The sequence below is a fragment of the Vulpes lagopus genome, chromosome X (genome assembly GCF_018345385.1).
Source record: "Vulpes lagopus strain Blue_001 chromosome X, ASM1834538v1, whole genome shotgun sequence".
Lineage (NCBI taxonomy): Eukaryota > Metazoa > Chordata > Mammalia > Carnivora > Canidae > Vulpes > Vulpes lagopus.
The window spans coordinates 118,000,377-118,016,960 of NC_054848.1; the positions used below are offsets into that span (position 1 = coordinate 118,000,377).

A 16,584-nucleotide genomic window follows, 5' to 3' on the forward strand; every position below is an offset into this window, starting at 1 on the left:
CAGAAACGTAAAGATTGTTCATCCCTTCCCCTTCACTCTCACCCATATGGCATGTGACTCCTGAAAGAAGCCCCTTCTTTATCTGGGAGAACCCATATCCTCAGGCTTCATTTTGCAAGGCTTCATTCCCCCAACTATCCACAACCTGGGTATTAGGTGTTCAGAGAGGAGTGGCACTGGGTACAGCCATGACACAGATAAAGTTGATTTTCCTGGGACCCCTCACCTGGCCAATGTCTCATTGTTCTTCAGGTCACACCTTAAAGCTCAGTTTTGCCTTGAGACCTGCTCTAACTAACCCCCTCTCAGAATAGGTTGGGTTCTCCTGTTTGTTCTCTAGCACTCCTCAGTGTTCCTGTATGGCACTTGTCAACCTGTACTACAAATCCTTGCCTAAGTACTTCATCACATGAATGTGCTAGCTCTAAAAGGGCAAAAACCACATCCGCCTTGTCCACCAAAGTTGTGGCAGCACTGGCCCTAGATCATGGTAGATGCTCAGTAAATACGTGTCGCACAAATTTACACAAGGCAGACTGAACAGATGTCAGCCATAGTACTTGACTACAGCACAGAACTATTGGACGACCTACAGTACACATTGTACAGTGTACGATGACAGCTATTCCGAAGCAAGCAAAATAGTCAAGCCCTCAGAAGAAACGCACACTCATGGAGAACCCCAGGGGTCCCTGGCAACTTCAGGGACAGTTTCATAGCCCCTCCCTCCTTCTCTCCGGCAGCCTGGTACCTTGGGGGCCCAGAATACCTCCCTACCTACTGGGCAGCAGCTCCTTGGGCACCCAGCTCCCTCCTGTCCCACATCCATACAGTATGTAGACGGGCAATTGGGGGAAGGAAGGCGGTAGAGGCCCCTCAGCTCACAGTATGCCCCAGCCAGCAGGGCCCAGATTGCTGATCTGTGTGAACCCCGCACTTCCCCTCTGGAGTATGGGAGTCCCGCTAGGCCATGAAATGATTGGCTCTGAGTAATAGCTAGAGTCCCCTGACTTCTGGCGCAGACCCTGAGCTCATAAATTCTGCATCTTGAAGCAGGCACGTAGCTTCGAATCTGGGAACAGGATATGAACTTCGTACACTCTTGACAGTTTATCACCATTGCTGTAATCCCCTGCAATTAAATATAATTTTATAATCAAATCAAACTGAACCCTTAAACTAATTTATTAGGAGAAGACCAATTTTATTAAAGTCCACAAGCTAACTAGAAGTATATCCTGCACATATTGACTTTGAAGATTGTGCCTAAGTTTAGTGTAACTGATGGATCTGTTTTCATTGGATGTTCACACGTCAAAGAAGATATCTGTTCGCCCAGCCGTAGTGGCAGGTTATGCATGTTTGCCTTTCTGGTTCCCAGAGCTAGACCTTATTGTTTCAAAACAGCCCCATAATCCACCTATTTACTGGGTGGCAAAGCTTTGGTGAGGGAGAGAGAGCAGTAGATACCAGAACTTTCTCTGCAAGGCCGTGTACTGTGTTTGCTGAGGGCTGCTAGATGTGTCTGGGGTTTCCCTATGACCTGTATTGCCCATTTCATGACAGCTATAGAAGGAGAATAACAGAAAAAGGTATCTGGCCCAGAAAATCACAGAAACTCCAGTAAAATTCAGACAGAAATTAAATCTCTGAGCTGCAAACCAAGTGCTTAGAGAGAGAGAAGAGATAGAGGAGTGCTCCTTGCGTTGCTCACTGCTCACCGTGTTACTTCACGGGCAGTGTGGGGAGTGGCAGGGGAGGAGGAAAGAAGGGTTTCCTCTGTATTCTGGGCAGAAAGAATTGCTAAGTAGCCAAGTGCTCCTTTGTGTCTGTTCAGGTCTGCTGTAAAGCAGACACCAATATGGGGTTAGAAGTCTAAGGTATGTATCGGGGTGAGGGAAGCCTGCAAAAGCTACAGGGAAAGGGAGCCAGAGAAGGTACGGGGAGCCTCAGCCCACAGTGCAGGTAACCTGTGATGACTGGGGGACAGAGGAAGATTGGGTAAGAACCATCTTGGACCACAGTGCAGCTCCAGGAAAGTTCCAGCAAGGCCAATGGAAAGTTCTCAAGCCAGAGTTGCCATTGGAAGAGTCTAGTACCTCACAGGAGTGGGCCTGCATTAGTGCACCTGCCATGTTCTGTCAGTGATTGGGAGTGGGCCTAGGGCCACATATGGTGACAGAGCCAAAAGGACGGCTCACGGAGGCCACCAGGCAATTATGGCCCCCAAGGAAGGAGATCCAAGCAGTCGTTAGCATAGCCACCACATCCTTCCTTTGGTAGCTAGGGCTGGGCAGGCCCTTCACTGACACCCTGGCAGACAAGACAGCTGCAGAAACAGATGCAGGGGTAGAATTGGACTGACTACTTTGGAGAACAAGGTCAAGGCTGGTTTGCTTGGTTGGTAGAGAGACTGTGCTTCTTCGTTGCCTTCCTATTCCGCGTTTGGATTCTTGGGTTTCTCCCCTTTCCTCTTGTTTGTTCAATTTGTCCTTTGACCCCAGGTCTAGGAAAATATACCACACACATTTGAAAGAAGTTAAAATGAGCTAGCTGGCTGGTTTTAGTTTCCATCCTAAACATCTAAAGACTCCTAGGACTTGGATGTGAGGCAGATGGAAACTATAGTTGAGAAATTGGCCTCTTGATTACACAGGGATGAGTCTAAGTATTGTTTGTCTAATGCCTAAGAATCACTGTTTTTTAATTTTCCTTTGTACCACAATGTCAGAGTACACGAATATTGAAGGAAACCATGGAGGTTGTCTAGTCCAATGACATCATTTTACAGATGAGGACACAAGGAAGCCCCAACAGGACAAAGCAGACCAATACCCTTTAGGAACAGAGATGCAAAGATCCTCAACAAAACCCTAGCAAACCAAACCCAGTAACATATAAAACAGGATTATTGGGATGCCTGAGTGGCTCAGTGTTTGAGTGTCTGCCTTCAGCTCAGGGCATGATCCCGGGGTCCTGGGATTGAGTCCCACATCGGGCTGCACACAGGGAGCCTGCTTCTCCCTCTGCCTGTGTCTCTGCCTCTCTCTCCATGTCTCTCATGAATAAATAAATAAAATTTTTTTAAAAAGGATTATATACCATGACCAAGTGGCTCGATCCCCAGAATGCAAGGCTGATTCAGCCTCTGAAAATCATTCAATGTAATGAACCATATTAACAGAAGAAAGAATGACAACAACAAGGACATCATCTCACCCGAAAAGGAAAGGGAGTTTTTTGGGCTTAGAAAGTTAATAGCAAACCCGGGCTAAACCCAAGTCACCCGACTTCTAAGCCAGAGCTCTTCACAGTAGCGGGAGCAGGGATGGCGGGTAGAACTAGCCCCTTCCATGTGCATGCTCTGCACTCAGCCCATATCGAGGAATTTCCCTCTTGTCCTTCCCTCCTATTCTCACAACAGCCCCTGGCAGTGGGCACTGTTGTGACCCCTACTTTCTGCATGAGAAAGCAGGCTTAGAGAGGCAACGGAACTTCCCTGAGTCTACCCAGCTGCCAAGCACAAGCAGGAGCTAGGGCTAGAGCCCAGGTCTCCTGTCTCCCCTGCCTGGCACTTTCCCTTGCCTTTCACTGATTGGTGCCATTGGACCAACCTGGTTCCATTAGTTCTCCGATCATCTACTACCAAGCCAAGTAGATGGGCTTTTTGCTGTGAGTGGGTAGGAGTGTCCTCCAAATTCTCTGGGGGAAGAGTCCCTCCCCTGTGCCAGTGTGTGACAACTCTCAGAGCTCAGGCTGTTGACTTACACTGGTGTAATCTGGACCAAGTGGCCATCTCTATATGCGAATGACTAGAACATATGGGCAAGGACCAGGGAAGCCAAAGGCCAGAAGGCTGGGAGGTGGAGACGAGTGGGGAAAAGAGAGGAATGAGACTGTTCCTTTGTTCCTGGAGAATCTAAGGGCCAGGCTGGCCTGGCTTTTGGCAGAACCCAGCCCACTGAGAGCTCTTGCCACTGAGTCCTGGCTCTTCCTGGTAGAACAAGAAAAAGAAGGCAGACATTTCAGAGAGTCAGGGAGAGAGACACAGCAGGGCCAGAATGCAGTGAAGTGTGTCTTCTTTTTGGCCTCACATCTGGCCATCTCAGATGGAGATGTACTAGAAGGCCTAGTTGGCTAAGCTTCCTCTGGATACGTTCACCATGGCCTCAAAAGCTGCTTGTCTTCAAAATGCATTTGGAGAGCCCCCACCCACCACCCCAGAGCCAGGCACTGAGGCTTTAGGCCATTTCCAGGGCTCAGGCCTGCAGGCTACCGGGGGCGAGGGTGTGCTGGCTGTCAGCAGTGTACAGAGAAGGGCTTTCCCAGCACTGCTCTGCCTTTTTAACTCAGAAACACGGGGTGCCCTTTGCTCTTCCTCTCACTGAGAATCACACAGGTGTTGAAAGAGGTTGCCTTCTGATGGTCTACTCACTTCTCTTCCTCCCTGTGCTATCTGCCTTGCATATAGATATGTTTCCACCCGGCCACGCACCAATGCTGCATACTCTACCCGCCACCCTTCTCTTCTCCTGTCCTGGCATTTAGCCCAGGGGAAGTGGCTTCATTTGAGATAAAGGGCTTGCAAGAAGGCACCCCAGACTGGGAACCAGGAGGGCTGAGTTCCAGTCTCCTCTGACTTGGGGCAAAGCCCAAGTAGGGAGTTAGTAGCAACAAGTGTTTCTCAGAAGGTGGCAATGCAGGGTGCCACTCCTAGAGACTGAGTCCCTGCAAAACAGTGGAGATAGGTGCTTTCTATGTGTCTCTCAGACTCTCTGACTGTCTTTAAATTGTTTGGCTGCCTTTTTTTTCCTCTGATTTTTTTATTGTGCTAAAATACACATGACATAAAAGTGGTAATTTTTAGTGTACAGCTCAGTGGGATTAAGTACATTCACACTGTTGTGCAACCATCTCCGCCACCCACCTCCAGAACTCTTTTTATTTTGCAAGACTGAAACTCTGTCCCCATTAAACAATAACTCTTCATGACACACTCCCCACAGTCCTTGGCAACCACTATATTTACCTGGCAGGAGAGATATCATGATCACCAAGGTGGTTTTCTCAGAGCAAGACTTATCCATTGCTTGGCAATCTTGAGCAAACCACAGACCTCTCCATCTCCAGAGAAGGGTGACTCACATAGGGGACCTCTCATTTCCTTTCAAGTTCTGGGGTAATAGGATGAAGATTCAGCCCCAGGGAGACAGAATGGGTCAGAAAAAGACAGAAGATGAGGCTTTCAGTAAAGGGAAAGTAGAAAATGATGCCCGCCACCACAAAGATTTGAGAAGGAAAGAGACCAGCTAGGGAGTCATGTGAGAAATTGGCATCGTAGGAAAACATGAGTTCATTTGTAGTTAGAATACCTACTTACACATCCATGTGGACAAAATCTGGGAAAGGAATCCTGAGCCCTGGAAATACTGGCATTCTTGCCAGAGCTCAGAGACCCACCATCAGGCCAACCCTAAATGTCTTGTAGGGACTTGTGCTGTACTAGGTCCTTCTAGGCTTGACCCCACCCTAAACCTGTCTGACTGGAGCATCCCAGAGAGCTGGGATTGGTAACAGAAAAGAAAATAAGATGAAAATTCCAAAGTGACTTTTTTCTTAACCTGTAACTGATGACTTTTTTATGAATCTGAGTTGTTCCATTGACATAGCACCCTATTTTCTATTTACATGATTCCTGGTTTTTTTCTAATCATGGTCTTGAATCCATGCGACATGTACAGAGGAGCATATAAAGCATATGACAAGAAGACCCAACACCATGTACCCACCATCCAGGTTAAGAAATGAAACATTCAAAATATCTTAGAAGCTTTCTATGTACTCTTCCCACTTCCCAAGAGATAACGACTCTCCTGACTTCCAAGAGCCAACTGTCGGATTGCACCCCAGGCCTCTTGGTGAGCTTCACGAGCCCTTTCTAGTCAATCAGGCAGTCACCAATCTCTTCAGGTAGTTGCTGTCTGCACAGATTTCCACAGATGAGTTCTCCCATCTGTTTTGTATTGCTCCTCATTAGTTTCAATTTTAGATGGGGACTTTGTCATTTTCTGATACATTTTACCATCTCTTGATTACAAGAGCAATCTTTGTAGGAAACTTAGAAAGAGCAGGCAAGTATAGAGAAAACACCAACTCCATGAGATGCTAAAATATATGAATGTATAATACATAAATAAGCCAGGAGCAACTACTGTTAACATGTTGCATACAGCACTTCATTATTTTTTGCTTTTTAAAGAAGATTTTATTTCTTTGAGACAGAGAGAGTGCATGTGCGAGCAGGGGGAGGGGCAGAGGGAGAGGGAGAGAAAGAATCCCAAGCAGGCTCCACGCCCAGCACGGAGATCCTGACCTGAGCCCAAATCAAGAGTCAGATGCTTAACCAACTGAGCCATCCAGGTGCCCTTCATTGGTTTTTCTATGCAGAAACATGTATTTCATGTTATTGGCATCCATCTGTGTATGTAGGTTTTTCTTTTATTGTGAAATACAGCATAGATGCAGAAAGGCATGCAAGGCCTATATGTCCAGCTGAAAGTAGAAGTGTAAAGTGAAACCCTGTGTCACCACCGATTAGGCTGAGAAATAGAATCTTGCCCCCCTCCCCGAGTCAGCTGCCATGTGCCTCTTGTGATCCCAGCCTCTCCTCCCTGCAGAGGCAACCACTCTCTTGATCCCAGTGGAATCATTCTCTTGCATTGCTATATAGTTCCATTGCTTGGGAATATACTCTAAAAAGGCAGTCGCTTCATTTTGAAGAACTGAACAGTGAGCACAAGCTCGATGCATAAGCAGCAAAGAGCCTTGGTGCCACTATTGTCTGAAGGCTTCCAGAAGAGAAGCTGGGTGGTCCTGGTCATTGTCTGCCCCCAGCTCCCCTTTTAGGGAAGTCAGCGGCCCAGCGCATGGTGGACCTGGGCATCTATAGAGCCCATCACCATCAGGACGCTTGACACAGTCATGGGCATGGTACTGGATACCCAGAAGTAATATGGCAGGAGGGATTGGGATGCTCTGTGTTCTGCTTTCAAGCTTGCCACAGCCTGCCTCCAATTCCTCCAGCCTCCAGGTATAGGTCAACACAGGACACCTTTGTGGGGTGAACTTAGTGTCCTGAGCTGACTCAGGCAGCACAACCTAGAAGGTAGAGCAGGAATTCAGCAGCAGATGATCAAGCCAGATCTCTGGCAGGGATGGGGAGAGGCAGATACTCATGGATAAAGAGTGGGGGAGGAGATTCAGGATCTACCCCACTAGGTTGGCCACCTCCGTCCTCTCCCACCCTCTTCCAGAGGTAACCTGGGCCTCTTATTCCTGAGCCCAATGAAGCTTTGGCCATCCAGGCCAAGCTACTTTTCCACCTTCCCCTCTGATACCTTGTGATTCAGTTTCCTCGGGCTGTGTAGACCATTCACCTTGGTTCTAGCTCTTCTTTAACTTGGGAAACTATTGTGCTGTTGTCCTTCCCCCCCACCCCGTCCTCCTTATCTTTGAGGGATTGTGTCTTTAAAAACAAAACCAAGCCCATACTACACTTTGAGTGGGGCTCTGGGAGGGAGCAGAGTTAGATGCTCGTGTTAAATCGGCTGTCTAAATCCGGAAGTCTCCAAAGGAAATCCTGCCGCTCCCTTCCTCGGTTGCCCGAATGTGATGGTGAGTTGGATGGCTCCTCTGGCACCCTGGGGCCTGTCAGCAGTGCTCACTGTAGCCAGCAGAGAGGCACTATAGGGGGAAGAATGTGGATATGCGTAAGCATAAGGGTTAGGCTTCAAACATTGCGTTGTTGGTATTTGTAATTATGAGCCTGGATTTGGGAGCTGGTCGCACCCACTTTTGGCTTCCAGCTCTACCCCTTACCTACTGTGTGACTTGGAGCAACTGGCTTTGTTTCTCTGAACCTTATTTTCCTCCCTATAAAGTAAGGAATAGTAATGGTACCCGTCTTTCAGAGTTGCCTTGGGAATTAAATGGGATTAAATGAAACTGCAGCATGTAATTCAGTGCCTGGCACATTTGTACACATTCAGCACACAGTAGGCGTTACCATCACTGTCTTGATCATGAGACATGGAGGACATCAAGGGCTGGGTAAAGGGGAGGGCCTCAAAGCCATCTGGAATCCAGAGCCTCGGCAGCCAAGAGAGGCCTGGGGCACTAGTTGCTCTGACAGCTTCTGGAAGGTTTCTACAGTCTCATGATCAAGCAGTGCCATTGACCTCATCTTGCTCCTGGGATGATTCCCCGGGGCCCACCCAGCCTGACCAGCCACAGCTTTCCTAGCTCATCACCCAGCGTGACTGACAGCAGGCACTGCACTGGCCCCACTACAAGAGCACCCCATAGGAAGTGGCCAGCCCCAGTATCAGAAGAGTATTGCAGACATCCTCTGAACCCAACACTGTGGGAGATACCGAGGAGTATGCGTCTCTAGCCTCAGCGGTTACCGGGCCACCTGCCTACTCATTAGAATTCATGCTGCAGAAAGGATATTTATTCCTTCATTCCTTAATTGATGTATACATTATTGATTTTGCCTTCTTGTGTTCTCTCACCAAGGTAGCAGTTTACCAGTTGAACTTCATTCTGTGATTAAATCCCAAGTCTGGGAACTTGATTTGACTAAGTGAATTTGATTCGAGGCCCCATCAATTTTAGTCAGCTCTAGACTTTGAAAAATTAAAGTTAGATTATATACATTTGTAAAGGGAGAAAATCCAGAAAAGCTCAAACTCTCCCAGCTCCTGCATCCAGAGTCCAAGGACACTTTAACAAGATGCAAATTTTTGGGAAAGCTCCACCCAGTGGGTGGGATTGGCACTACCCTAGAGTTCTTGGAAGAATCTCTTCAGTGAACCCTAGCTCCCTCCCACCCCCTCTACCATATGGATCATAACAGAAATGCCCCAACTTGGAGTTCTCCTAATTTTAGGATACAGTTGTTGCGAAGAGAACACATGGATCACACAACAGCCAACCCAGCAGCCATTCCACCGCCGTGGAACCCTAGCGGCCTTCCAGATTCCTCTCACTGCTGGTCTGCTTATTATAATAGTGAAGGTTTCAGTTGGGCAATTTGATCAAGAAAAACCAGGGTGTGGGCTTTGAGGTTAGACAATATCTGGGTTCTAGTCCGGACTCTGGCATCTACTAAGGAGTGACCTTGGGCAAAGTGCTGCATACATGGCAGAGGTGTTATGGGTAATGAAGACCCCCCACTAGCTTAATCTTCAGAGAGTGCATGCAACAGGAAAGCACTTGCATTAGTGTTCATCCAAGTAATCTTCATAACCCCTGCCACGCTACGAATAAAGTACAACCATGACCCCTCTTTTACAGATGAGCAAGTTGAGGCACAGAAAAGTTAGTAGCTTCCTCACAATGACATGGCCAAGAAGTGGCAAGTCCGTGATTCCAGCCCAGACCTTCTCCCTCCACAGCCTGCATGCACTCTTAGCCACTGTGCCAAACAGCTCTGCTCTCCAGTACTGTAGCCAGCAACCCCACGTGGCTATTTAAATCAATTTAAATTGATTAAACATAAATAAAATTAAGAATTCAGTTTTCCATTTGCACTAGCCACATTTCAAGTGCTCGTCTGCCACGTGTGGCCAGTGGCTACTATACTGGACAGCGTAGGTATAGAGCATTCTTTTCTTGCTGGGAGGATGATTCAACACTATCTCAGAAAGTTCTGTTGGACCATGCTGTTTATAGAGCTTCTGTGATTTTATTCCTTACAACATCCTAGACTTGAGTTGTATAGCTTTCTTGTATTTCTATTAATAGACACATGGTTGTGATATATTGAAATCCCTTTTGCACTTGGCCAAGTAGGAAAATGGCAAGCAAAAAGCCAAGAAGTCTAACTCACATCACATTTTTCCTGTTTTCCCAAAGCATTACTTCAAATTTATAAAATTGTCTCCTGTCACTTGTTTGACATGCAGGGGCATTCACCGATTTGCCCAAAGATTCAGCTTCTTCCACAGCTCTGCCTTGACCTCTTTGGGCTATCTGGATAACATTTAGTACCCTAGTACATTCATCTCACCAGTGACTTGAACAACTGGAGCTGGCTTCTGAAGTCGGCTCAACCCTGAAGGACCCGAGGCTTAGAGAGTCTCTGGCATATGTGCCAAGACTCCAGCTCCTTCTCTTGAGCTTTCTCTGCTCACCTCTGTTACATGGTTAGCAAAGGCCAGAAAAAGGAAAGAAAGGAATTCAAGACTCATTACCTTAACTCCTGGATGATTCGGTCTAGAACTCTGCAAGGCTCCAGAAGTTGGTAGAATTATAGAACACAACTAGAACCTTGTGAATACACATAGACCTCCATCTGAATCTTCTGGTGTGGAAGACTGGACCAATATCTAATCTAGTCCATCATTTATAGAGTTAGAACAACCATCTATATCTTGCAAAGCAGCCGAGTGTCTATGGGAGTTAGTCGTAACCTTCGCTTCGTGCCCCAGAGCCCATTTGAACTACAGTGATGTCACAGAATAGCCAATAAGGTGGAGTTACTCCAGTGTCAATGAAAGAGGACACCTTGGACTCTCCTCTTTACGTGCAGAAAAGGAGCCTCTGTACTTCCAAGCCCAGGAGTTGCTTGGGTCTTGGCCACTCTATAAATCAGATGCAGGTCTGTACCACTCGCCTCTGTGTGTCCTGGGTAAACCTCTCTACTTCCTTGTTAGCTGATGTTATTTTTACAGTGTGGTTATGATCCCACTCTGTTCTATCGTTGGGTTTTATTAACACAACAGTGTTGAAAAGGGCTGAATAGATGTGCTTATTAAATGAGAGGTAAGGCTCCATTTATCATTAACGTTCATCCCAGAAAGAGGCCAGCACGGTCCTCACCAGATCACCATCTCCCAAGAGCCTGGGACATCACACCAAGCTCCTAACAGAGTAAGGTCAGTTGAATTCTCTGAGTATCTTCTGAGCCCCTTGCCTGTGCCAGGCACTGTCTGGGCACTAGAGGGATTCAGAGATCATTAAGACCTGGCCCAGCATGGGTGTTCAGTCAGCCACAGATGCAGGGCCAAAGGAGACGCAGAGTTTCCAGAGTAGAGGAACTGGATCTCAAAGGATATGCAGAAGTCCCAGAGTGAAAACTTGAAGAAAGGGTATTATTCTAGGCTAAGTGAATCAAGAGGCACCAGCTCAGAGGGCTGGACACACATGGCAGCCTGTCTGGAGAGCTCTGTTGGGCTCAAAGGAGACTGGCATGACTGGAGGACAGAGCACATGACACAATGGAACATGAAACCTGGTTCTTAGGGCTGCCGAGAGGACAAGAGGCCAAGGTCATGGACAGCCCTAAGAGCAGAATTTAGCAGGATGTGCTTGCATCCCTAGGTAGCTACAAACCATTGGAGGATTCTCCAGGAGGAAGGACCCTTGGCCAACCTCAGTCCAGCAAGCTCTCTGGCAATCATGGAAAGCCCAGGATCCAGAGAACTGGGTGGATGGGAGTTCTGTGAAATTAGGCACAAATACTACCAGACACCATCCATGCCATGGCCTACTTCTACAAAATTTGGAGTCACATGGAACCAGGCAGTCTAAGAGCTAGTGACCATGCCCACCAATAATTGTTCATTGACTTGCTTTTCTGAGATTTTCAGTGATTCCAAAGAAAGAGATGGGTTGACTTTACATTTGAAAACCTCAAGGAGTTGAAATGTCCCTGGTAGTCTCTTCTTTGAAAGTAGGGCCTCATATTTATAAGGTGTGTGATAAGCAAGGGCTTTTTTATTTCCCTCGGTTTAAATAAAACCGAGAAGATGCATGAGCATCAGTTATAAAGCTCCTAGTCAGTCAGAGTCAAGATTGAATCTCATCTATTTTATTTATTTCGTTTTTCAACTGGGGATTACATTGGCCCGCCAAGTGCTGTTCCCAGTCTACTCCCCTTAATAGCTTGAATGAGTGGCTCTGGGCCCACTCCCAATCGCTCAAATAGAAGTGCCCACACTGTTGGGGCATCTTCCACCCCTGGTAATCTCCATGTGCCATCTGCAGATTTTTCTGCCTGATGAACCACTGAGGCACTGTAATCATACTGTTAATGCTGATGGCGGGGGGGGGGGGGTCCTGTTTCTTGACCCATCACTAATACCCTACAAGTCACATGAAGCTACCAGGGATTCCTGAGCAAAAGCTTAAAATGCTTCAGCTCCCTACAAATAAGCCCTATTCATGGCTTTGAGGTTGTGTCATCATGGAGTGGGCTGGCAAGCAGAACTCTAGTAGTATTTGCATTTGGGGATCGTAAAAACTCTAAAAACTCTAGTGTGGCTATCAGATAGCATCTAAAATGATCAAGGAGCCGGGAATGCAGGCACGAAGAATTGCAATTGTAGAAAGCAACGTTTCTGCTCACGTCCTGGATGAGCTTGCTCCAAGGACAGACGAGGAAGCTGTAGGTGGCCAGTGGGCTCAGCTCTGTACCACCCCAAGAGGAAGAGCACTGGGCCCCTACCGTCCGACTGGCGAACAAGTATCCTTTCCTGAGTGCGTTGAGTTGACTTGCTAGGGATATTTTGTGGTTTTTTTCTGGTTTTGTATCTGTGTGGAGGCTGGGTGTACTCTCTGAAGCTCCCCGGGTAGATAGATTGTCTTCCCAATCCCCTCTTTAAGTATTTGTAATTTGTTCTTAAGAATCTGTCTGGAGCCCCCCTTGGAACACTTTGCCTAAACTTTTCTAAATGGTGTGTCTCAATGGTTTCTACGTTTCAGGACTCGTTTTGTGATCTGGTAAGTTCCTGACTCAACACACACATACACCGTGGCAAACCATGTGTGGGGCGGGGGAACTGGGCAAACCTCAAGTTTGCATCCTGCTCTGCTACTAACTAGCTGTGTGACTTTGGGCAACTTAGCTAACCTCTCCGGGCCTCAGTGTCTTCATTTGTAAAATATGGACAATAATAGCTTCTGCCTCATAGTCAGCTGCATAAAGAACTGACGGAGACCAAATGTTGAAAGCACTTGGGTCAGCGCCTGGCGCAGAGCAAATGCTCCATAAATTCAGTGGTGGCGATTTTTACTGCTATTTCGGACAGGACATCCAAATATCTGCTGGCCTGTCATCCATTGCAGGGACGTGTGCGCAGGAGGTGCTTAGTAAGTGTTTATTGCAATGAACTGAATTGATTCCAGCCGTTTAGCTTAGTTTGGGGGAGAAAGATTTCCCTTCCTACTGGGATGATAGGAGACGTGGATGATGTTTACCATGCAAACCTGGTGTTACAGCATGAGAGGGAGGAGGCCATGGCCTGTAGGAGGAAGAGCCCACAGAGGCAGGCTGCCCCCTGGTCCTTCGGACACCACTATTGCCAAGCGCTTGGTGTGTCTGTCAGGATGTGAGGGCTAGGTCAGCAGCTCATTTGAGTCTTAAAATTTTCTCTGACACGGTTATCAAGTGTGAGGTCTCTAAATTGCCTTTGGCTGAAAGAATTGGGTCCTATGTTCAATTTTGGAAGAATCCCTGTCATCTAAAACATGATGGCAAGGAAATCCCCCCCGCCCACCCCCCACCACGAGTCCGTAAGCCTTGGGGCCCTGGTAAGGTGAAGTGCAGTGAGGGCTGCGGTTCAGGACTCATCTGTCATGGGATTTACACTTGACTGTTTGGTTGTGCACTCACCATTTGGTTTTGCAGATTCCTCAGCATTTCTACACACACAAACCTGCAAACCGGTTTAGAACTGTGTGCTCTGTTGGGCTCTGGGAGGGGGGCGGGGAGGGGAAGGGGAGGGATTGGGATTGGTCGAGGTCATTGCCGATGAACCAGCTATCTGACCTAGCTTCCTTCCCGTTTCCAACGAGACAATGACTGATCAGGGCACAGGATCCCTAACTGAGATCCATGGATCTCATGGATGGGTATTAAGTGTCCAGGAAAATCCCTGAAATTATATGTAAAATGTTGGTGGGCTGGGAAAGGGGAACCACCCCGGGGAGTGCTTTTTTTCTGTGGAGAGAGACCATAGCTTTTATTCTCAAAGAAGTCCGTGACCCAAGACAATTAAGACCACAAAGCTGTTTGGTTTCGTTGCCCCAGACCACTTGGTGTGTATAACCACAACACCCAAACGACCCCGCTAGGCAGGCGGTCATGGCAGTGACAAGATCAGTCAGAAGCATTGTGTGGCCAAGCAGCTGATGGATTGTTCAATCGGTTGTTGTAGACTCATGTAGACAAAGCCTGCAAGCTTGGGGAAGCCAGGCACCCCCAGGTCAGCCTCGGGCGACAGCCCCCATCCTGCCAGGCCCTGGGGAGTGAGTCCTTCCTGCCCAGCAGCTCCTTTGCTCATGAGCTGGCCCGAGTCACCTCCTCGCACAGCACCTCAGAGGCAGCGCCCTGGGGCGGCTGGGATCCGAAGGCCTGGAGGCAGGTGCCTGCTCCACTACTGCCTAGCTGCGACGCTGTAGGTAAGTCACTTCCCCTGAGCCTCGCTTTCTCATCTGTCAACCGGGACGCAGTCCCCTGCTCAGCCTGCCCGCCTGCCTCACAGGGTTGTTGGGAGGAACACAGGAGGTGACAGCCCATAAAGCTCTGTACACCTAGGAGGGCTCTCTAGTGCTTTCTCTACTGTGTCCCGGCCAGTCTTTGGCAAAGAGACCACCCAAGCAAGCTGAGTGCTGCAGGCGCCCCAAGCCTCACCTCCAGGGAAGTGAGTGGGGGGTTGGGCCGGGTGCGATTGCTCCCTCCCTGAGGTAAGCCTTCCAGCACCCTGGTTCCTTCCCTGCCTGTGTGTCCCTGCAGCCAGACTGTGAGCCCAAGGGGGGCAGGGGCTGTGCTTCTGCACCTCCGGATCCCCCCTCCCCCAGTAGCTGCCTTCTCTGTACCCGGCGGGTGCTCGGGAACCACCTCTCCGGCCAGCTCCACTGCGGACTCTGCACCCCCAGTTTGTTCTCTGACCCCACCCAAGACGTGTTCGCTCTAGAGGTGGGAAGCTGGATCACCCCACTGGAGGACTGGCAGCAGGAGGAGAGAGGGCAGAAGGAAGCCCTGCCAAGCCTGTCCACGATGGCCATGACTTTGGCTCATCCCCCAGAGTCTAGAAGGAACAGCTTGACTTGCCCCGGAGAGTCACGTTAGTGGGCATGGGAACAAGAGGGTGGACGCCAGCCAGAGTGGGCCTTCGTGGTGAGCACCGTTTGGATCGTGGAGTTGTTTCTCTGCTGCAAGAAATATGAGTGTGCACAGGATGCCTGCCCTGTCTGCAGGAAAACCAAAACAAAACAAAACAAAAAAAAAAACTGGAGAAATGAGCATTTGCTAAGTGATAGTGATCAGAAGATGGTCATCAAGCTGAAAGGGCCTCTGGGATTCTGGCCTTTAATGGAAATTCTGCTCCGGTATGGACAGCCTTGTTCGCCTTAGGCCGCCAGGCGCAGCCGGGAAGAACGAGCAGTGCCTTCTGCTCAAGGTCTATTGATTCCTCTCTCCTTTCCCCTTTCCTTGCTGTGCTCTCAGAGTCACGATGCTCTTCAGCTGTTCACTCTTCAGCTGAAACCTGAGAAATCGGGTCCGGCACAAAGCTCCCAGGGAACCGGAATTAGCGAAAAACTAATGGGAATGGGGACATGTGGTCCGCTCGGGGTGTTGTCGTGTCCCACCCTCGTCTTCCCTGCCTTGCCCTCTCCTCACAAGTCACACCTTGACTAGCTCACTTCCCATTAGCATCCCCTACCTTATTGCATCTCTTCCCCAGGCCACACCTTCAGGCCGGCCCTGGACGGGGGCCAGGCAGATGCTTGGCCCTCAAATCTTGCCAAAGAGGCTTTGGAAGCTGGGCCCTCCTTGGGGGCTCTGAGGGCCATAGTGACTCAGGAAGCCCAGACTCAGTGTGAGACGGGGAACGCAGGCACCACGTGGGAAAGAAGAAAGGCGAGCTGCAAAGACATTTGTTTCCTCGGCCCCAGGATCGTTCCCAGCATTTAGACCAAGCCCTTCCGGGATCGGGCTGCCCTGAAAGCACCAAGACACGGGAGGAGTGAGGATAGAGTTCACGCAGTTGGAGATCAAGTAGAAAGAAAATGGAGAGTAAAACAGCTGACCTCCAGCTCTCTGCTGTTTGCTGTTGATGGCATCGACTTTGTGAAGCCCCAGCTACAGCCGCAGACTGGCCCAGAGCCGAGGGCAGCACCACCTCTGTGGGGGAGGTCCCCGGGCCCAGGGATCGAAGGGGCCCAGAAAGACCTCTTGATCCCTTCACCCTGTTGTGATTTTCTTTAGAAAATGTGTTACCATCTCAAGTGGTCTTCTTGGATAATTTCCCCTCCACTGTAAGCTCCACAGGAGTGAGAAGCCCAGTGCTATCCCATGAGAAACGTGTGTCCACTGGCTGACAGAGGGACTTACGGGGCTGCTAAGGAAACCCAATCTGCCCATCCGGTATTTGAGCAGGTTCATTCTAGGGGCTCCAGAGCCACTGCAACCCCGTCTCAGTAGGTGCACTCCTGGCCCAGGAAGGCCATTGAGCAGAGGCAACCTAGAAAGGCCATATCTTGGCCTCAGCGGTCTACAGAGAGGAGAGGTAGTTT

At 48.9% G+C, this 16,584-nt stretch overlaps 1 protein-coding gene across 5 annotated transcripts in view; it reads left to right on the plus strand.

Moving 5' to 3' along the window:
• The window catches only part of LOC121482971 (mastermind-like domain-containing protein 1), a 119,527-nt gene that overhangs the window by 95,364 nt on the left and 7,579 nt on the right, over positions 1-16,584 (plus strand). For all 5 annotated transcript variants that reach the window (XM_041741152.1, XM_041741151.1, XM_041741150.1 and 2 more), the window contains one exon: positions 14,223-14,466. In XM_041741152.1, the coding sequence (XP_041597086.1) occupies positions 14,223-14,466 (244 nt within the window). The remainder of the gene's footprint in view (positions 1-14,222; positions 14,467-16,584) is intronic.